At 40.8% G+C, this 19,675-nt stretch overlaps 1 protein-coding gene across 1 annotated transcript in view; it reads right to left on the bottom strand.

The window, feature by feature from the left end:
- The window catches only part of LOC103256020 (glutamate receptor ionotropic, NMDA 2B-like), a 169,006-nt gene that overhangs the window by 7,248 nt on the left and 142,083 nt on the right, over positions 1 to 19,675 (bottom strand). The window contains exon 5 of the mRNA XM_021710264.1: positions 8,462 to 8,585. Coding sequence (XP_021565939.1) covers positions 8,462 to 8,585 — 124 coding nt within the window. The remainder of the gene's footprint in view (positions 1 to 8,461; positions 8,586 to 19,675) is intronic.

Raw genomic sequence — 19,675 nt, 5'->3', positions numbered from 1 at the left:
AAGTATCTCACTAAATACTGCATTAGGTATAATTTTAAAATGTGACCTTTTATTTTAATTCAGTCTAAAATACTGTCTGAAGACTCTTGTGGTTTCTTTTTTTGACTCATGAGTTACTTACAAGTTAATTGTTTAATTTCCAAAATTTGGGTATTTTTCATACATAGTTATGTTTAATCTGATGTGGTCACAGAACACATTTTATATTATTTTAACCAACTTAAATTTTATCTCTTATTTTATGGCCCAGAATATCTTGGTAAATATAACATACAAACTAGAAGTTGGTGGATAATGTTCTTCAAGTCATCTCTATCCTTATTATGCTCTGGATACTTGTTCTATAAATTACTGAAAGAGAAGCATTGATATCTCCAACTATAAATGTGGTTTTGTTTATTTCTCTTTTTTATGTGTTCTATTATTTTTTCTATCAGTATTTGCTTGAAATATTTGTATTTAAGTAAACAAACATTTAGGATTGTTTCACATTCTTGAATAAATGGTCCACTTTTTTTTTTTTTTTTTTGTCTTCCATTTTCTTGAGGTGTGCTCGTAGAGATATAAATTCCCCTATGGCCCACTTTTTATAATAAAATATTCTTCTTCATGCCTTGTAGTATTCCTTTTCCTGAAGTCTCTTTTGTCTAACATTAAGATAGCCTATCCAGATTTCTTTTGATTAACACTTGTATGGCATATGTTGATTAATCTCTCCACTTTTTTTTTTCTTCTTCTTTTTGAGTTGACGTCTCACTCTGTTGCCCAGACTGGGGTGCCATGGCACGCTCCCGGTCACTGCATCCTCGACCTGCTGGGTTCCGACGATCCTTCTGCCTCAGTCTTCCAATTGCCGGACCTACAGGTGAGCACTACCACGCAGTCCCGGCTGATTTTTGATTTATTGTAGAGACAAAGTCTCGCCAAGTTGCCCCGGTGGGTCTCGAACCCACAGGTTCAGGCAATCCATTCACCTCTGCCCCCCAAAGCACTGGGATTACAGGCTGAACCACCGAGCCTGGCCAATCTCTTTACTTTTAACCTATGTCTTTATATTTAAAGTTAATCCCCAGAGTAGGAAATGTAAATTTCCCTAGACCTGAGACATGTCTATTTATCCCTGAATAACCACCACCTAAAGAGTCCCTGCATATACTACATACTCAATTAATATCTGCTGAATTAAATACTGCTCATTTTAAATACAAATTCAGATCACAGAGATATTAATAGAATTGTGGTCTCAACTGATGAGAAAAGATGGTGAGAAAACTGTCCCTAAAGTTTGCTACTGCCCCCTCTTTATAATTATTTCTTTGCTCTAACTCCTACTTTATTATCTGCAGTCCTGGCTTAAAAGCTAAGTTTGAGAAGATCCAGGAATAATGCATATTTACTAAGTCTTGGTGAAATATTTGGGATTTATCTTTATCCAAATTAAGATAGAATTCTCTGCGATGTGCATTTCTAAGGGGGAGGTATGGGAATAAGAGAACAGGTAAGCTCACCTGTTCACATTTCAGAAAACCTTTCTCTTTCTTTCTCCGATAAGGACATTTCTGAATTCAGAGGAAAGGACAGGAAGGTTACCTTTACTAAAACAGTTGCTCAATGCCCACACTATGAAGTACCTGTGACAGCTATCTGCATTGAAGAAAGGAGCCACTGCAAAGAAAGTGTCCTCTCCCCCCTCTTCCCAATATGTTGCAAGAAGGTGAAGAAGTGAAGTGACGCAGTGAGCTGTGGGAGAGCAGGTGGGGAACGAGACAAGAGCCTGTGTGGCAGTTCTAATCCACTCTTTAAAGCACCTGAGACCAACTATCTGGCAGGCAGAGATGGCAAGTCTGTCACTGTGTCATCAGAAAACGTTTGAATTCTGTCAACCAGCTGAATCCTTTTAGACTCCCACATACAAGATACATGACAAAAGCAGGGGACTTTACAGAGAGAGGTATTTAAGGTCAGGGTTTATAACTAGGGAGCAGTCCAAAACAAAAGCAGGATAAAGTTAGTAAACTTATACTTTTTATATTACTGAATAAATACTATTTTGGTGACTTGCGTTATAACTCATTAGCACCCAGCTAAGAAAACTATCTTATTCGTATAGGAATTGCAAAAACTGAAAAAAAATAAGGTTAACTTATTCATGCTTGTACTTTGAGGAATAAAGGGTTTTGACATATGACTTCTGACTTTATGACCCTGCACAAACACTCAGAGACAACTTTTCTTTCTTTTTTTTTTTTTGAGTTGGAGTCTCACTCTGTCCCCCAGACTGGAGTGCAGTGGCCGCTCCTGGCCACCGTAGCCTCGACCTGCTGGGCTCCGTCGATCCTTCCGCCTCAGCCTTCCAAGTAGTTGGAACTACAGGTGCGCACTACCACACTCGGCTGATTTTTTTATTTATTGTAGAGATGAGGTCTCGCCAAGTTGCCCGGATGGGTCTCGAACCCGCGGGCTCAGGCAATCCACTCACCTCAGCCTGCCAAGAGCGCGGGATTACAGGCTGAGCCACCAAGCCCAGCTTCTTTCATTTATTAATAAAAATGGGAGGCATAGAGAAGCTACAGAGAATATAGCAGAAGAAAACACAAATACCCTAATCTTCTCTGAAGCAAACACAAGCATTAGTTTATCTTACACAAGTATTAGCTTATCTTTAAAACACCTAATCAGAGCAAGAAGACCATATAATTTATATATATATAATTTATATATATACATAATACATATCTCTCTCTCTCACACACACACACACACACACACACACACACACACACACACATACACACACACAGAGCAATCTAAAAAAGCTAAAGGACAGTATCAAGCATACCCATGATTTGTTTCCAACCAAAGCAGGCTTAAATCACAGGCAACATTTCTATCTGAATGTCGCTTCTTAAATAATCATTTTTCCTCAACAGGAGAGAAAATGAGGCCTAGCAGGAGAGTCCCAATGCACGTAACATCATGGTCATCGCCGCCCACCCATCATAGCCATATATTGTAAAATGAAGGTGCTATAGTTTGGCTGTTTGACCTTCCAAACTTTATGTTGAAACCCTAACGTTGGAGGTGAAGCCTAATAGGAGGTGTTCAGTCATGGAGGTGAAATCTTCATGAATTGCTTGGCGCCTTCCTTCGGGTAATGAGTGAGTTTTTGCTCATTATTAGTTCTCATGAGCGTTTCCCCCTCCTCAGAGCTGGTTGGTATCTCTCTTGCTTCTGCTCTCTCTCCACCTGACCTCTGCTCACACCAGGTCCCCTTTGCCTCCCTCCCTGAGCGGTAGCGGCCTGAGGCCCTCACTAGAAGCAGATGCTGGCACCATGCTTCTTGTCTGCAGAACTGAGCCAAATAAAACTCTTTTCTTTATAGATTACCCAGCCTTAGATATTTCTTTATAGCAGCACAAAACGGACTAAGACAATAAGTTGGTTTTCTGATTCTCTATAGACCCAGTACAAGGGAATTCTAAGTTGACCCAAATGACAATGACAAAGTCGGCAGAATTCTCAATGTTTACTAGTTGCCGGTGATCCTCTCTTCTAGGTCAGGAGCCAACAACACCCTTTCTGACCACTGGCAATGCTAGCTCAGGCCCAAGAGGCATATCAGCACCGAAGAGGTTACTAAAACCGAAGGCTATGGAGAGTGGGACCAACATAATGTCAATGCATAGCAACGTTCCATAAATGCGATGGATTGAAAGGGATTGAAATTGAGTAAGAAAAGAAAATACACTAAGAACAGGGAAGGATAGGAGAAAGCAAAAAAGAGGCTCATGTGAGAGAACCAGTGACTGCCACCCACAATTCCCTCTGGATTAATGTCATAGGTCCCTTGTCTGCTGCAGCAGGCAAGGCCAGGTTGCCTCCTTGGTGAAATGTTTTTAGTCTCTTATAAACACTGTATGCTGACATCCAGAAGCAAAAACCAATCTGACTGGGCTTAAGAGAAACAATCGGCAGATCCCCTTCAAACATACAGTAAGCATTACCGTGCTTTTTATTAGTGTTCTTTAACCTTTTCAGGGTTAAAAAGATTTTCAGACTGTGCAGTTTTCAGATTGTGCCTTTACAAGAGAAGCTTTCGTGTTTCTGTTTCAAAATACATTCTTCTATATGCAGAGGCTTTTTTCCACCATGGTGGTAGAAGGCAGTGGGGGAGAGGGAGTATGTTTTTGTTACTTTATTTTTATTTATTGGCGCAAGCCAGGAGAAATAGAGGATTAAATTTTAAGAAAGGTGGTGTTCACAAATGAAAATGGGATCCACGAAAATTTAGCAACTTTCTTAAGAACTATGTTTCTAGCCGGGCTCGGTGGCTCAGCCTGTAATCCCGCGCCTTTGGGAGGCTGAGGTGAGTGGATTGCCTGAGCCCGCAGGTTCGAGACCCGCCTGGGCAGCGAGACCTCATCTCTACAATAAATCAAAAAATCAGCCGGGCGTGGTAGTGCGCGCCTGTAATTCTGGCTACTCGGAAGGCTGAGGCGGAAGGATCGCCGGAGCCCAGCAGGCGAGGCTGCGGTGGCCGGGAGTGGCCACTGCACTCCAGTCTGGGTGACAGAGTGAGACTCCAACTCAAAAAACAGAACTATGTTTCTTTTTATACATATGTATTCTTATTATAAGAGCATATTTTATAAAGCATACTAATTATGGAAAATGTAAGAATTACAGGAAACATACGAAGCCACAGTGGTGGCTCATGCTTATAATTCTAGCAAGATTGTTCAAGGCCAAGAATTCAAGTTCAGCCCGAATAACATAGTGAGATCCCCAGCTCCACAAAAAAATTTAAAAACTAAAAATTTTTTAAATTTAAAAAATTAAAAAAATACAGAACATTTAAATCATCTGTGCTACTTTCATTCAGAAATAACGTGATTTTATTGTCTATATGTCAATCTGTTTTAAATTCTCCTATCTTTATAGCATATTTATATTTACAAACATGTACTCCTCCTAATCTTACTCCCATCCTCTGAAATACAAACACCACACTGAGCATAGCTTTCCAGAGTGTACACTCCCCACCTCACACCACTACCAGATTAAAGTTCCCAGAGTATAGACTTCCCATCCCCACAAGATATAACCTTCTAGAAAATGGGGTCTGTGAGTCTGATTATTCACTCTATTCTCAGTGTCTCGTACAGTGTCCCAAACACAGTAAGCACTCAATAAATATTTGATGACTATTATTCCAACCTGCTTTTTTCCTGTATTTATAGAAATGACATTTTCCCCTTTCATTAAATATTTTCTTACATAATGTGATTTTTAATGGTTGCTTATCATCCACACCATAGTTTATTTTAACTAGCCCTTCATCACTGAACATGTAAAATGTTTCAAATTGCTCACAATGATACATAATACTATGATGACCATTTTTCAAATAAATATTTTTGCATTGTCATAGGATCAATTTTTATAAGTTGAATAGCTGTAATGGGCATACATATTTTTGAGGCTTCTATCGCCAAACTGTCTTCCACAAAGGTCATTCCAATTTGTATTTTTATCATGAATTTATGAAAGTGTCTATTTCCCCATACTCTCACCAACACTGAGCATTTTAATTTTTTTTAAATTGTCACTCTGATGGATAAAATATATCATGCATAAATAGTATGGGGAACAAAGAGGATAATGTAAAAATAGCTTTGTATACTGTATGGTATACAAATGGCTGTTGCTAGAGTTGTAGTTATTACTGGGATTGTAAGCTTCTTGAGATCAGTACCTAGTACCGTGCTTGGCTTATGGTGTGATGGTCCCTTGAACTGAAGAGGATGTAGAGCTGAATTAACTCTTGGTTTTGGAAGATGCCTGACTATTAAGAAATCTGACAATTTCAATCTGTCTACCCAGAGAGCTATAAGTACTCAAGTAGGAGAAGTGCTAGGGTCCGTGGTCCAGGCCTGGTCCTCAGGAGAAGATAAATGCCCTAGAGCATGCCTTAGGACAGGCACAGTGGGCTTTGAAACTTCTTCTCCATCTCAACAGAATCTTGGCCTTTTTCTTCTTCTGACTACTCCTTAGCTTTTCCCTGAGTTTCAAGTTTGGTTTTCAAAGCTGAGAATGCATTCTGCTACAAATCATGTGTGTAATGATTGATTTCCCTGAATGAATCCAGGATACTCCACTCTGGATTTCCTATAATCTGGCTTAATTCCCAACCTGGTCTAAGACAAGGCTGCCATCATATCGTCACCTGATAGGTAACCGTTAATAAGTAGCTGGTGCGGACATGAGACTGAAAGAAACAAACAAAATCCTTACAAACTAAGAGGCCTTGGCAATCCCCATCCCCTGCCCATTTCCACCCCATTTTACAGATGTAGAAATGAGGTTCAAGAGGATAAGGAACTTCTGCATTGTGCCACAGGTTGCACAGGAATCAAAAATCTTTCCTACCACCCAGGATTCCTCCCTGATGGAAATCATAGGAAAAAAAAAAAATAGTTGATCATTCTAGTGATGTTTTCTGAATGGTCAAAAATCTGTAATTTGAAAGCTTGCTACCTCTTGCGTATATATACTTAATACACCCTGCCTACAGGCAAATGCAAGGAAAAGGAACAAGGTGAAAACACAGTTGTCAATTTGCTAACTTCTGGCACTAGAAGAGGCCCTCCATGGGAAGCTCCATCAGCCACTCTCAGTCAAGCTCCAGAAGCAAATCAAAGTGCTCTGTCACGTTTCTTTCAGTCACACGACCGAGTGTCATATTCCGACCTAACTGTAACTGCTACAGCATGATTTCCCACTCCTGGCCCTCGCACTGGCAGCCCTGACACTGCCTGGGTTCCAACCTTGTCATCGCCGGCCTGCGGTGAGGCTTGGCCCTGGGTCAGCTTCCGTCTTGTTTACCTGGCTAATTGTGTTGGTGTTCTCCCTTCACCCCTTTCACAGGTCAAAAAACAGTCATGTTTCATGAGGAACAGGCAGGGAGCTCGCATTTTCTAAAAGTGATAAGCAGGGAAGAGAAGGTTTGAATTAACAAAATCTGAGAAGTATGTGCCTTTTTTCCAAGGATTTCAGAGATGACCACTTACGGCGAAACATATGGAAGCCATTATTTCAACCTTCCCAAAACAGTTGCTGTCTAAGCCAGGAAATCTCAACTTCTGCTGTACATTAGAATAAACTGAAGAGCATTAAAAAAAAAATGACGGTGCCCAAGTTGCACCCCACACAATGACATCAGACTCTTTGTGGGAAGGTCAGACATCTATATATTTTTTAAAACTCCCCAGGTAATTTCAAAGTGCACTCAAGTTTGTGTGTCTCTGCTCTAAGCATGGGCCCAAGGAACCTCTTCTAATCGGCTTCCGGGTGCCAAGGACCGAGCACCAGCCATGAAAATGAGCGAAAGGAGAGTTAAATCTGCCTTGCTTTTCTCATTCTCTTTCTTTCCCCATTTTTATCACAGCCAGTAATTCAAGAGGCTCGAAGAGTTATCTACAGTCTATGGAGCAGAAATAATCCTGAAGGAAAGAAACACCTTCATCCCACAGCGTTTCTTTTCTTTTTTTAAAATACCTTAACCAGCTTCTGTCCTTACCCTTAGGTCACACAACTTTACTGATCTGAAGTTTACATTTTCCTGGGATCCTAAAATGAGTTGCACAGAAAAAGCTGAAGTGCACACACCCTCGATTACCATGTGAGTGCCCCCTAAAGGGACAGGTTCCTGGGGAAAAGTTTCTGGTACGTAATCTTTAAAATCCAAGCCACAGCTATCTTTTCCTTACCTATTTCCATTCACAAAAGGTTTTCATGTAAAACCGAAATTCAGTTGCTATCAGCCCAATCCAGGAGGAAAAAAAAAGGACTTCAGGAGCAAACCTAGCAGAAAGAACTCTTTGGAGGCTACTGAAATGGCAGCCCCTGGGACACAGACCCCTCTACGGTGTGATGGAGGGTGAGGTTGGGGAGAACATCAGGAAGGGGCTCCCTAGCCTGCAGACCTCTCCCGTTCGGGGCACAGGTACTTAAATTAGCATTCTGGGGGAGAAAGGCAGGGAAGGATGTAAAGAAGCAAAGAAATGGTATGGGAGAGAAAACATAGCACATTAAAAAAAAAAAAGGGCAGGGAATATGTCCTAATTTGGAGAAACAGGCCACATTGCCATGGCAACTCTGAATCTCCACAAGGCAGTCAGGCATGCCTTTAAACATCATGTTAAATAGTTCAACTATGAAGAAGAATAAAGAAAAGAGTGTAAAGGGGGTTGAGGGAGAAAGAGGAGCCCTGAAGCCTGCTGTGAGCCCAAGGGAGATGTTGCCCAAGGCCCGGCCATTCTTCAAGAGAAATTTCACACAGTGAAGCTGCAAGTTCTGAACTGGATCTTTTTTCTCTGATATGGATTGGCTGGGAACTGCATTTGTATGTAGTTAACCTGTGTCTGAAGAAAGATTCTCCCAAAGACACACAGATGCTAACCCAGTACTCTTCAACCTTTTTCACCAGAACCTTTCTCAGGGCTGTCAGGCCAGCAGCAAACCCACGCTGGGTGTTCAGACCTTTTCCCAGGAGCCCTGGAGGGATTGTGGTCTGTGCCAAAGGGCTGAGCAGAACAATAATTTAATCATATCTGTAACCCATTCATGGCACACTGGTTGGGAATTCTGGCCTAAGAGACAAAACATTTCATTTATTTAAAAAATGTAAAAGACACCTGGAAACTCAAATGAAGTTGTGCCATGTGTGGTCCTTTGGGATCAAGCCAGTGATGACAGCAATTCAGGAAACAGTTTACTGAGTGGCTCTGAACCTTTAGAAAATATGAATAAGAATATAAAACTGTTCTCCCATCTGGAACGTTAATTACTCAAATTATGCACTTAATGTTCAGCATTCATTTTACCTTGCAACTCGTTCTGAGAAAAATATTGTCCTCCACATTTCTTTATCTCCTCTTCCTTCTGGAAACCTCTCTCCTTGTCCTTCTGGCCTATTTGCCTACTCTGTCTTTCCCTCATTCTCCTGCGTTAGGGCCACAAGATCTCCTGACAGCTTCTAGTGGTGGAGCAGCTCCAGGTAAGGATCAAGCCAGAAACTGAGAAGAAGCGAATAGCTCTGCGCCTTGTGGCGTATTCAGATGCCACAGTGGGAAGTGGTGTGTGTCACAGGTGTCTAGGCAACCTGAAGAGCTCCTAAAAGGAGAATGGAGGATGAAGAAAGCATCCTCTTCTTAGCTTAACAACAACAATAATAATAGAAGCAGATGGGTACACTGCTGTCCCCAGGCGCGCACACACACTCTCTCTCTCTCTCTCTCTCTCTCTTTTTTTCTGTTCATCAGCTTATATCAAATCATTTCTCTATAGATTTATTCTTAGCACACGAAACTGAAATTTCCACTTTCTTTGCTGTGGTATCTCTGAAAGTTTCCATTCCATAAACATCCCACAGCCCAGAATAGGCTCATCTTATATCATCTCATATGGCCCTGCTTCCAGGCAGAGGCCTCAAGGCCCCTGGGAGACTTCACCAGATCCCAGGCTAAAGGAAAGCAAGCATCTCCCGCCATGAACACTCTCTTTCAGCCCTGTCTCCTTCAACCCGAGCAAATCTTTCTCTGAGACACATTCTCCTCCACCACTTCACACATGTGTGGCCTGGATCAAACCATAATCCCCCCGAGTCCTGGATTTCTCATTTGTACGATAATCCCCACCTCACAGGATTGTTGGGAGGACCACATGGAATATCTGTGGAGGGACAAGACATAGTGCTTTGCACTTCCACAGGCTCACCATGAAAGGGCTTCCTTCCCAGCCTAGCGCTATACTTAGCGAGGTAAGGCATTTCCTTCTCCACTAATCTCACAAGGTTGGTATTATTTCTCTGATTTAACAATGAGGAGGAGCCTGCAGTTCTAAAAGGATAAGTCATTGCCTAAATCCAAACAGGTAAGAGCCAGAAAAACTAATTTCGATTCTCAAATTCACTGCCCTTAACCATGCCCCTCCCCCCCCAGTGGTGGTCCATCATTTCCACATAGAGGGTTTGAGGTTGGTGATCTGTTTGGAAAGCAGGTTGGCGATCTGTTTGGAAAGCAGGGCTTCTGCAGTTGTGCTGAGGCTGCACTGCGGAGCAAACGCAACGTCTGCATTCAGCATGTATATTTATTTGTGATGGCTCCTGTTGGGGGGTGGAGGAGAGGAAGAGGGGTATAACTGATGGAAATCTGTGAACAGCTAGAGGCTCCTAGCACCCTGCATTCCCCCTTCGCATCTCTGGGAGCTGCCATGGGCACACTGCCTTTCTATTAAATGCAAATAAATATTTGTTTAATAGAAAATATCATATCATGCTTTCCTTGATTGCAATTCTACTTTTTCTCTAGCTGCATCCCTACAAATTGCCAAGGGATTTAATGACTTAGGAGAGCTACAAGAGGAAATGTGAAACCATTCATTTTTACCACAATTAAATGAGCAAAAGCCTACATTTAAGAGGGGTGAGAATAGGAAAGAATAAGAGGTAAATGGCAAATGGGAAAAAGGAGTGAGGAAAACAAGAAATGTTTAACAGACTCACTGCTTAAAATTCTCCTCAAGACAAAGCCTGGAGCATAGTCAGACGTGGTCCAGAGCACCTGTGTGGTCCATTTTCCACCCTTCAAGCCTCTGTGAGTCCCTTGAATGTTCGTTCTCTGAGGAAAAACTCCTAGTCTAAGTCCATCTGATCATGAAAAAACAAACATCCATAGGTGGAGCGCCCCAGTCTCTCAGTACAGTCTTTCTAAGCTTCCTAGTTCTCTCTCCATTCCTCAGTTGAATAACCTGCATTTTAAAAATAATTGAATTATCCACGCATTGTTTCATCACATTACTTCAATAGCCTCTTCCGATTACAGTTCCAACCTCCTAGCCTCCACCTCCTGTAATGCCTGTCTCTTCCTGTCTGTCTCTTCTGTCCCTGATCATGTCTATTCTCTCTCCTGTCACCTCAACAGGGGTTAACAGGGTCAAAACACTCATTCTGCCAGTAGTGACTGATGCCCAGGTGTGGCCCAGGAGAATGTCTACCATGGCCTGGATGCAATCATATAGGAAGGAGAAAGGAGGGGGAGTGGGTGGAGGAGCCAGATGTCTTGCTCAAGAGATGAGTGCATGTCGGGGCGGTTGTGCACAGAAAGCTGCCAGCTTGCTCCTGATGCCCTGCTGATGCAAGGTGGCATACACTTGCCTCTTTCCCTCTTCAATGTTATTCCAGGGCATTCACATACTCACCTTCACTGACAACCTGCCCCTCATGGAAGCACTCCACTGAGGGACTCGTCAAATCAGCAGCCATTCAACAAGTACCCCAATGCCTGAGCCACTTTTTACCAGCCCTTTCACCCATTCGCTCTGCCACCACATGGCAAAGGAGATGCCAGTGTAGACCCTTCGGTTTATAACACCTACTGGTCACACTCTAGGGTAAAGTCAACCCTGGTACTATGAAGCAAGCCTGTGCAGAAAGGTGAGCAATACTATAAGAGAAACAGCAAAGTATCACAGTCACTATAGCAGCCTGGCAGGCTGATTGCCTATCAACTAAAATTAATTATATGGCATAATGTGTACAGACATCCACAGAACAAGAGAGACAGGTTAGATAAGAGCTAAGAAGTCACTGAATGAGGGCAATGGGACCGAGACGCAGCTTTGTCATGTTTCGCTTACACAGAGGAGGTGTTTGGACTAGAATGTTTTTCCGATGAAGCAAATTTGAAAGTGGTTCAATCAGTGAAATATTAACCATACATACAATCATCCTGGTGAAAATCTGAGTTTTTTTAAAATTCCTTCTGACCAGAATATGAATAACTTTTAATGCTTGTACGGTGCTTATAGCTTAACAAGTACTCTCATGTATCTCATTTCAATCATTACATCATCTGTTACCATTTTATGGGCAAATAAGCTTTGGCTCAGAGAGGTTCAGTGATCTGCCCAAGGTCATGCAGCTGGCAAAGAGGCAGAGCCAAATGGAAGATCTGGATGTCACACAAAGGTCTTGTGACTACATGCCTCAGATTTACGCCACTGTGGTCCACTGTACTCAGAGAAACAAAGACAGGCACAAGAAAAGCCCAAAGAACTAAGAAAAATGTGCATATTAAAAGTCATCCGACAGTATCAACTGGCTATTAAAAATTTACCTTCTTTAGTGAGTCATAGCCAGCTCAAAGCTTTGACTTTATTGAATGGAACCATAGAGTCCATTCAATGACCATTAAAAAAAAATCTCCACAATAGAAAATCTGCATATGTGTATGTATCTATATTATAGAGAGAAACCATGTGATATTTTTATACTTGAATCTTTCAGAATAAAATGTTTCTTTCCACCCAGCTAGAGGAAGAATAAGTGAGTTTATCCTCAAATGAAGGACCAAACTACTTGTAGCTCAAAGGGCGAGGTGTGATTCACTCCATTTCTAAGAGGATATTTATGCTTGCTACTATAGTGCATGACGCGCTGCTCCATTTCATCCTATGCGTCTCTATTCTGGCCTACCATCCCTCCGTATCACTAGGGTCAGCTTCACTCTCCTTGGAATCTATTCATTCAAGCACTCTAGAAACATACAGCTGGAAAGGAATTCAAGGTCATCTTGTTGGAAAGGAAAAATAGCAGAATAAGATAGGTAAAAAATCCAGGCTGCATCCAAGCACCTTGGATGTTTACTCTGCACGGCCAGGTGGTAGTGGAAGAATGTAGCGTGCAAGGGAAATCTTGTGATTTGTAGATACCTGGGTTAGAGCCGATCCTGGCTGCACCCCTTACCTGATAGGCAATCTTGACACCCACTCAAAATCTCTGGGCCCCAATTTCCTCCTATATAAAGTGGGAGTCATAATTTTTACCACACAGGGTAAAAGGAAAATCAAAACAATACCATTAATGTAATATGTTAATATAATGCAATTAAATAACATAATCAGTGGAATAAAATAAAATACAAAGCATACAGCAAAGTACCTGTTCAATTCAAGTTACATTACTTTTTCTTTCTTTTCTTTTCTTTTCTTTTCTTTCTTTCTGTTTGTTAGAGATGAGGTCTCACTATGTTGCTTAGGCAGGCCTCAAACTCCTGGGCTCAGGCAATCCTCCTGCCTCAGTCCTCCAAAGTGCTGAGATTACAGGTGTGAGTCACCACACTTAGTTCAAGTTAGATTACTTTCTATCTTTTATATGTCTAAAAATCACTGGATGTTCCTTTATTGATTTATTTAAAAAATAATACTACATAGCTGATTTTTATTTTTGACATGCTATATTTTCGGGGGGGGTTTCCTTCTCTGAGCCTTGAATTGTTTGTACTATCATTTTTTATACATTTCCAAAAAGTAAAAATATGAAGAACTCCATCAGCTTGAGTCTCCAGGAACCAGAAACAAGAAAAATTATTCCCACAGGTATGAATAATGCCTGTGTCCATGAGTTTACTAAGTAATCCTAGTTTTTCTCTTTACACATAGATACTGGAGCAGCATGCGATTACTGTACATCAATGAGCTGATATAATAGAAACTCAAAACAAAGAATCAGATCTCTTTTTGAGCCTAAGTAGTTACTATTTCTTATTTTTTATTGTTTTAATGCTGAAGATAACTTGATGAGCCCCAGGGGATGAAATTCTCATCTCATGGATGGGGAAACTGAGACCCAATGAATTCAGTGAATTTGTTCAAGATCACACAGAAAGTCAGGCCAAAGTCCAAACTCACACCCTGCATTTCTAACTCTCATAAGAGTCCTCTCTCCTCTGTACAGCAGATTTGAAATAACCTTCCAACCAGAAAGTTGTGTCTAGATTCTTTTTTCTCAGATTATTGATGAATATGTCACACAAGACAGAAATAAAAGGCTTGCTAAAGTCAAGACAGAGTACATCGATCACTTCCCCCTCAATCCCGACGAGCCTCATCAATCTGTCACTGATGGAGATTATGATATCCCATAGAACCTCAGTGCCACACTCTTCCTTGTGCCATAATTTTTGTAAGAGAAACAGGGTAGAGCCAACCCCTCTTCCCCCAACCCTGCCACCTATCAGGATTCAGCCTAACAGTTCAAGGAATGCATCTGGACCTATGGCTCTTAGAAGTAATTTCCTTGGAAACGCTGCCTCTGGCAATAATATCTACACCAGTGCTTCCCAAACACTGGTCCATGGATCAATGACAACCCATGATAAAGTTATCACTGGCCCACAGAGAAATGAGAAAAATAAGAACAATGTAGTGAGTTGTTGGTACAGCTAAATGTATTCAATTTAAAGGACTGTCCTTTCTTCAGAGATCATGTATTTCTTGGTTTTATTGTTTGTAGTTTCCAAAAAAATATATGGTATAGGGTTATTTTAAAAAGCTCTAATTGGGAAAATAAAGATTCACTATGTGATATCATGCCACCATCGTTATAGAATAATTAGGAAACCTCTCCTCTAAGCAATTGGCAACAGAGGTCTTGTGCCTGGAAGCACCAAAGTCCCCACTGAGACTGGAGCCCACCCAGCAGAAGAGGAGACTCAGGGATGGGATTGTCACTACCAGTGGTCAAGGGACTTCAGGGAGCTTCATAAAACCATACTCCAGCATGACACTTCCCACTCAGGGAACTTCTGAATTGCCACATGGGGTTTTCATGATGTTATGTTGAGATTTTTGTTTTAATTTCTTTGCTTCCATTTTTTACATCAAATTAACATTGGTGAGTAACCACCTACTAAGTATCAACATCACCAGCAGTTTTAACATGCATTATTTTTCCTAGCCCTGTGAGATAAGCCTTTGAAATGTCCAAGGGTTACCATGCCTGGCTTTTGTAGCTCACTGTTGCAGACTTTTCACAATGGCTTCCCAGATCTTGGTTGCTCCAGTTCAATCTACTTTATCAATTCTGTGCCATTTTCTCCTTTAGTGAAGCATTCTGCAAGTTACTACTGATTAAAACCTATGCATGTCTCTCTATTTCTCCAACTTCACCACTGCACCTCAATGATCTGCACCAAGTCCAATACATGATAGATGTTATGAAAGAGAAAATCAACCCTATACCACTTTCCAAGGAGCTAATCCCAGGATATATTGATGAAATTATCAAAATGTTGACTTTTTTGCGAAGATGAACATGAAAAGAAGACTAAATTCTACAATACCAATTCACTATGAGAATAAGGTGAAAGTGAGGTCTAGGGAAGTGATGGGTTTTCACCAGCAAAATTAATTAAGAGAATTATAATAAGATGGCTCATATGAAGCTCTTACACATAGCAGGGATTCATATATGATAATCCCCTTCCAACTCCACTTTTGACAAGTTGCTTATTAGAATGTTGGAGTTATTCGTTTCTCTTTCTTTTTAAATCTTCTTGACTGTTGTCAAAATACTGCTTTTAAAAAAACTATGATATCAAAACAAGGCCCAGGAAAATACCCCTGAAAACACTGTTTTGCCAGGCTCGGTGGCTCAGCCTGTAATCCCGCGCCTTTGGGAGGCTGAGGTGAGTGAATTGCCTGAGCCTGCGGGTTCGAGACCCGCCTGGGCAGCGAGACCTCATCTCTACAATAAATCAAAAAATCAGCTGGCCGTGGTGGTGCATGCCTGTAATTCCGGTTACTCGGAAGGCTGAGGCGCAAGGATCGCTGGAGCCCAGCAGGTCGAGGCTGCGGTGGCCGGGAGCGGCCACTGCACTCCAGTCTGGACGACAGAGTGAGACTCCAACTCAAAAAAAAAGAAAACACCGTTCTATCATTTGTTGTGTCCTCCAGAATCCCCATACAGACACACACACATTCACACATACTTCCAAAATTTTGGTTGACATCAGATTGCTGATTCCTATGAGTAAGATCTTCCAGACAACTGTGTCCACATCAAATGATCCTAGGGGGCATCCACGTTTGATTCATATTTTAATATTTTTGCAATTGTTGTGGATGATCAAATCAAAAGCTTATTCAAAGTAAAGATTAAATATCATTTTTTTTCTTAAAATGTTGTACCTTCAGGCTTTCACAGGATATTAAATCAGGGTGACAAGCACTCTTAAGAAAACTAGGCAAGCTAGTAAACACTAGAAAGTGAGCACTATTTAATTCTAAAAACACTTGGTTGCTGATAAATATTAAACATCCTGAAGACATTGATTAGGGCTAGAAGCACTAACATCCTAACAGTCATACAAGATTGGTATGTCTGTTTTTGAAAGAGGTATTTTTTTAAATAAGAGGTACAAGTTGCAAATCTATCAAGATCCATCATCTGTGAAGTCTAACACAACTCAGATTTTTACAATTTGTTTACAACGAATCACCACATCTCTCCAAAATGTGTCATGTTATCCTGGCGTGCATGTCTCTTTCTGTTTGGGCCTATGTATTCTATTTACTCTGCACAGTATAAAGTAATATTTGATACCCATTTTAAAGCCAATGTTATCAAAATATATTTTAGCCTACATTCAACAACTCTGGAGTAGGCCAAAAACCTAGTACATTTTCTCCTCATTATCACCTCAGTAAGAGTCCCTTGCCAGGATCTGGCTAGAAGGCTCATATCTGACAATGCTTAATGAAGTGTTAATGAAGGGAAAATGCCCCAGCCCATTTTGGGCTTTGTTCAGAACAGGCTAAGTGTGCCCTGGTAAAAAAGCTTTAATAGTGGCTCCTTTTTTCCTACACAGATAAGGTGAGAGGTTGTAGAACTGAGTTTGTCATCTTTTGCTTGAATGGTTTTGCTTTTTGTTCACTAACTGAGGTTTGATCCTCATTGTCCTAATTTTAAAATTCCATGAATAGGCCTTTGCCCATGAATTCCCCAACCTAGCTTGCATACTTAAGATACCCATAGCCTCTTTTTCTTTCCTATAAGTAGCTTCTCAATCATCTCCAGTCTCAGCTAAGCTCTTCATTTAATGTAAAGGTCATCAGTCAAGGTCTACAAATAATTCTGGGGCCAAACCCTCTAAATAAAGTTTGACTTCTCTGTGCTGACTTGACACCACCCATCACTCATGGCCTTTTTAACACACCTCAGTGTGACTTACATGGTTCTCTTCTCTTGTGGGCACTAAATCAGGAGCCAGAAGACCTGCATTCCAGCCCTAGCTCTGACACTTATAATTTCTCCAACTTTGATATATAACTTCTCAGAGACTTGTGGGGATAATGGAGTTAGTGATAATAGTTATCTTCCCTTTTCAGCGAGACAATAGGAGACTAAGTTTCCCATCTGGCACACTTGCTATAAGTATCCAATTAAGACAAAGTATATAAATTTACTTTGAAAACTGTAAATCATTATGAAATGTAAGATTTGGTTATTTGTATCTCCCACCTTCAGCCATATACTGTGGAGATTTTTCCTGATATCTCTGATTTCCCTCTCCTTTCTTTCTGTAAGCCTCCATGTTCTTCCGGGATAAAATACTCTGCTGCACACAAATTTTCCTGCATACCTGAATCCTTCTTTACTAAGTATCTCAGTTAGGAGAATGCTTCAAGCAGAGAAGTAAAAGGGGTAACCTCGGGGTACCATTTTTGGAGAACAGGCAAGAGTTATCTAGCTTGTAAGTGGTTGGGACACACCAGTTAATGAAATTTTCTTTGATTATTGAGGAGTCTAACCTAGACAGAATTTACTTTATCCAAATTTGCTTTCCGTCTGTCTGTCTATGATTATCATAAGTGCATACAACTCCTGATACATAGGTTTTCTACCACATATAGTCAAAACTTATTAAATTATATTCTTTTATCAATATTTGACACATTTATTAATATACTTTTTATCAATTATCTCAAATCATATTAACCCCAAACCCCAGTTCAATTTCAATTTGCCCTCGCCCTCACCTCTAATCAGGGGAAAGGAGAGACAGCAATGCATTATATCACATTATCTGTAGACTGTGAACTACTGTGATTGGTATTTTGTTGAGGTTAAAGACCTACTAGAGGCTGACCTGATAATCTGAAAAAAGTAGGCCATCTCCAGGAGAGAACTGAGGTATGGCCTCAGGCAAGCCACTTCATCTTTTTTGGCTTCAGTGTCCTCTACTGAAAATAAGGGCATTGGAATAGTATCTGAGAGTCCTTCCAGACTGAACAGTCTTTGGCACATCACAGCAAGATAACACGTTCATCTGGATTTCTGTGGAGGGGTGAGGACTAGAATGGAGCGGGGATAAAAATAGGGCATGCGTCCTCAGGATGTTCCCTTTTCTTACCCACTCCATGTGAAGAGCTCCACCTTCTCTTTGCCACCCTCTACATAACAAATCTTAAAATGTATCCGCAAGGATGAGGTTGAAAGGTCATATTTGACCACACATCTTCATATTTTGCCACCATTCCTCATTTCCTTTGTTCACTTTTAATCTACTCACCCTGACCCCTGTACATTTTTGGTGGCTTCCATCCTATTTAGTTGGTCACCTTTCCTTTAATCAGCACCCTCTTCTCAAAGACATCATATCTGAAACTTCTCAAGTGGATTACAAACCCCAACCCCGTCCTTTTCAGATGAAGAAAAGGCGGTCAAGAGAGATTAAAGGACTTACCAGAGTCAAATAGCTATACTGATTGTAAAGCAAAGATAGAACCAGGCCTCCTGACTTGGCTGTTCAATTTAGGCTCTTCCCATTCTAACACCTACTTCATTAAGTGAATATTTCCATTCAACCCTATGGAGTAGCCCAAAGGAGAATAAAGTCCATAAAAGTGAGTGCAGCATTTCATCTGCTACATTGCTCAGAGCACCCAAATTATTTCTAAAAAGTAATAATTAGCTCTACTCTCTTTCCCTCCAATTCAAATATTGGTGACATTTACTTTCCATTCTATGTATTCCTAGCTGTGAATAATTGCCTATCTTTTTTTTTTTTCAGATGCTTTGACAAATGAGATTGAAACTTCTATGTACTCTGTATAGCTGCATTCTCACCTCAAGCTCACCCAAACCAATCTTTTTCTCATATCGAATGTGCCTGCTGATAATGCTCTCACTCCACCATCCTCTAGTTCAGCAGATACTGTTAGGATCTATGTTAAAAAAAAAAAAGCAATTAAATCATTTCTGTAATTATTCTCTTGTGCTTATAAATAATTAAGAGTTGCACATTCTCCTGGAAGCCACGAAGGACCCCTAAACAGTGAATGACAGAGAGAAATGGATCAGGAAACATTTTTGTAAAGACAGTGAAAATTCATTTGGGGGGTGATGCAGGAGAAAGCAAGAAACTGAAAATGGAGAACCAGCTAAGAGTCAGGAAAATGGGAAGAGAAGCACAAAACTGGGAGAAGAGAAAAGGTGGGGGAATTCCAAGAAACACTGGTAAAAAATAAAAGGACAATGAAGATGTAAAACAGTGTAACAAAAGAGATTCAGGATCAAGAGAGGAAGAGAAAGGCAGGCAGGCAGATGGAGGTGGAAAGAGGCCAAGCACTTGCTATTACTTTCTGTAGAGTACATCTAAGGAAACTGAGGCACAGAAGAGTAAAGTAGGCTAAGGTCACAAAACTAATAAAAAAGAAAGCCAGAATCTGAGTCTAGGTCTGCCTGGGCCTGAATTCTAGCTATTATATTAAGCTAAAACTCTTTTTAGACCTGTAAAATTACAAAATGCAAATCTCCAATGATCTCAAAATT

Source organism: Carlito syrichta, unplaced genomic scaffold (genome assembly GCF_000164805.1).
Source record: "Carlito syrichta isolate Samal-C Ts95f unplaced genomic scaffold, Tarsius_syrichta-2.0.1 Scaffold76471, whole genome shotgun sequence".
Lineage (NCBI taxonomy): Eukaryota > Metazoa > Chordata > Mammalia > Primates > Tarsiidae > Carlito > Carlito syrichta.
This window is presented reverse-complemented; position numbering and strand designations above follow the sequence as displayed.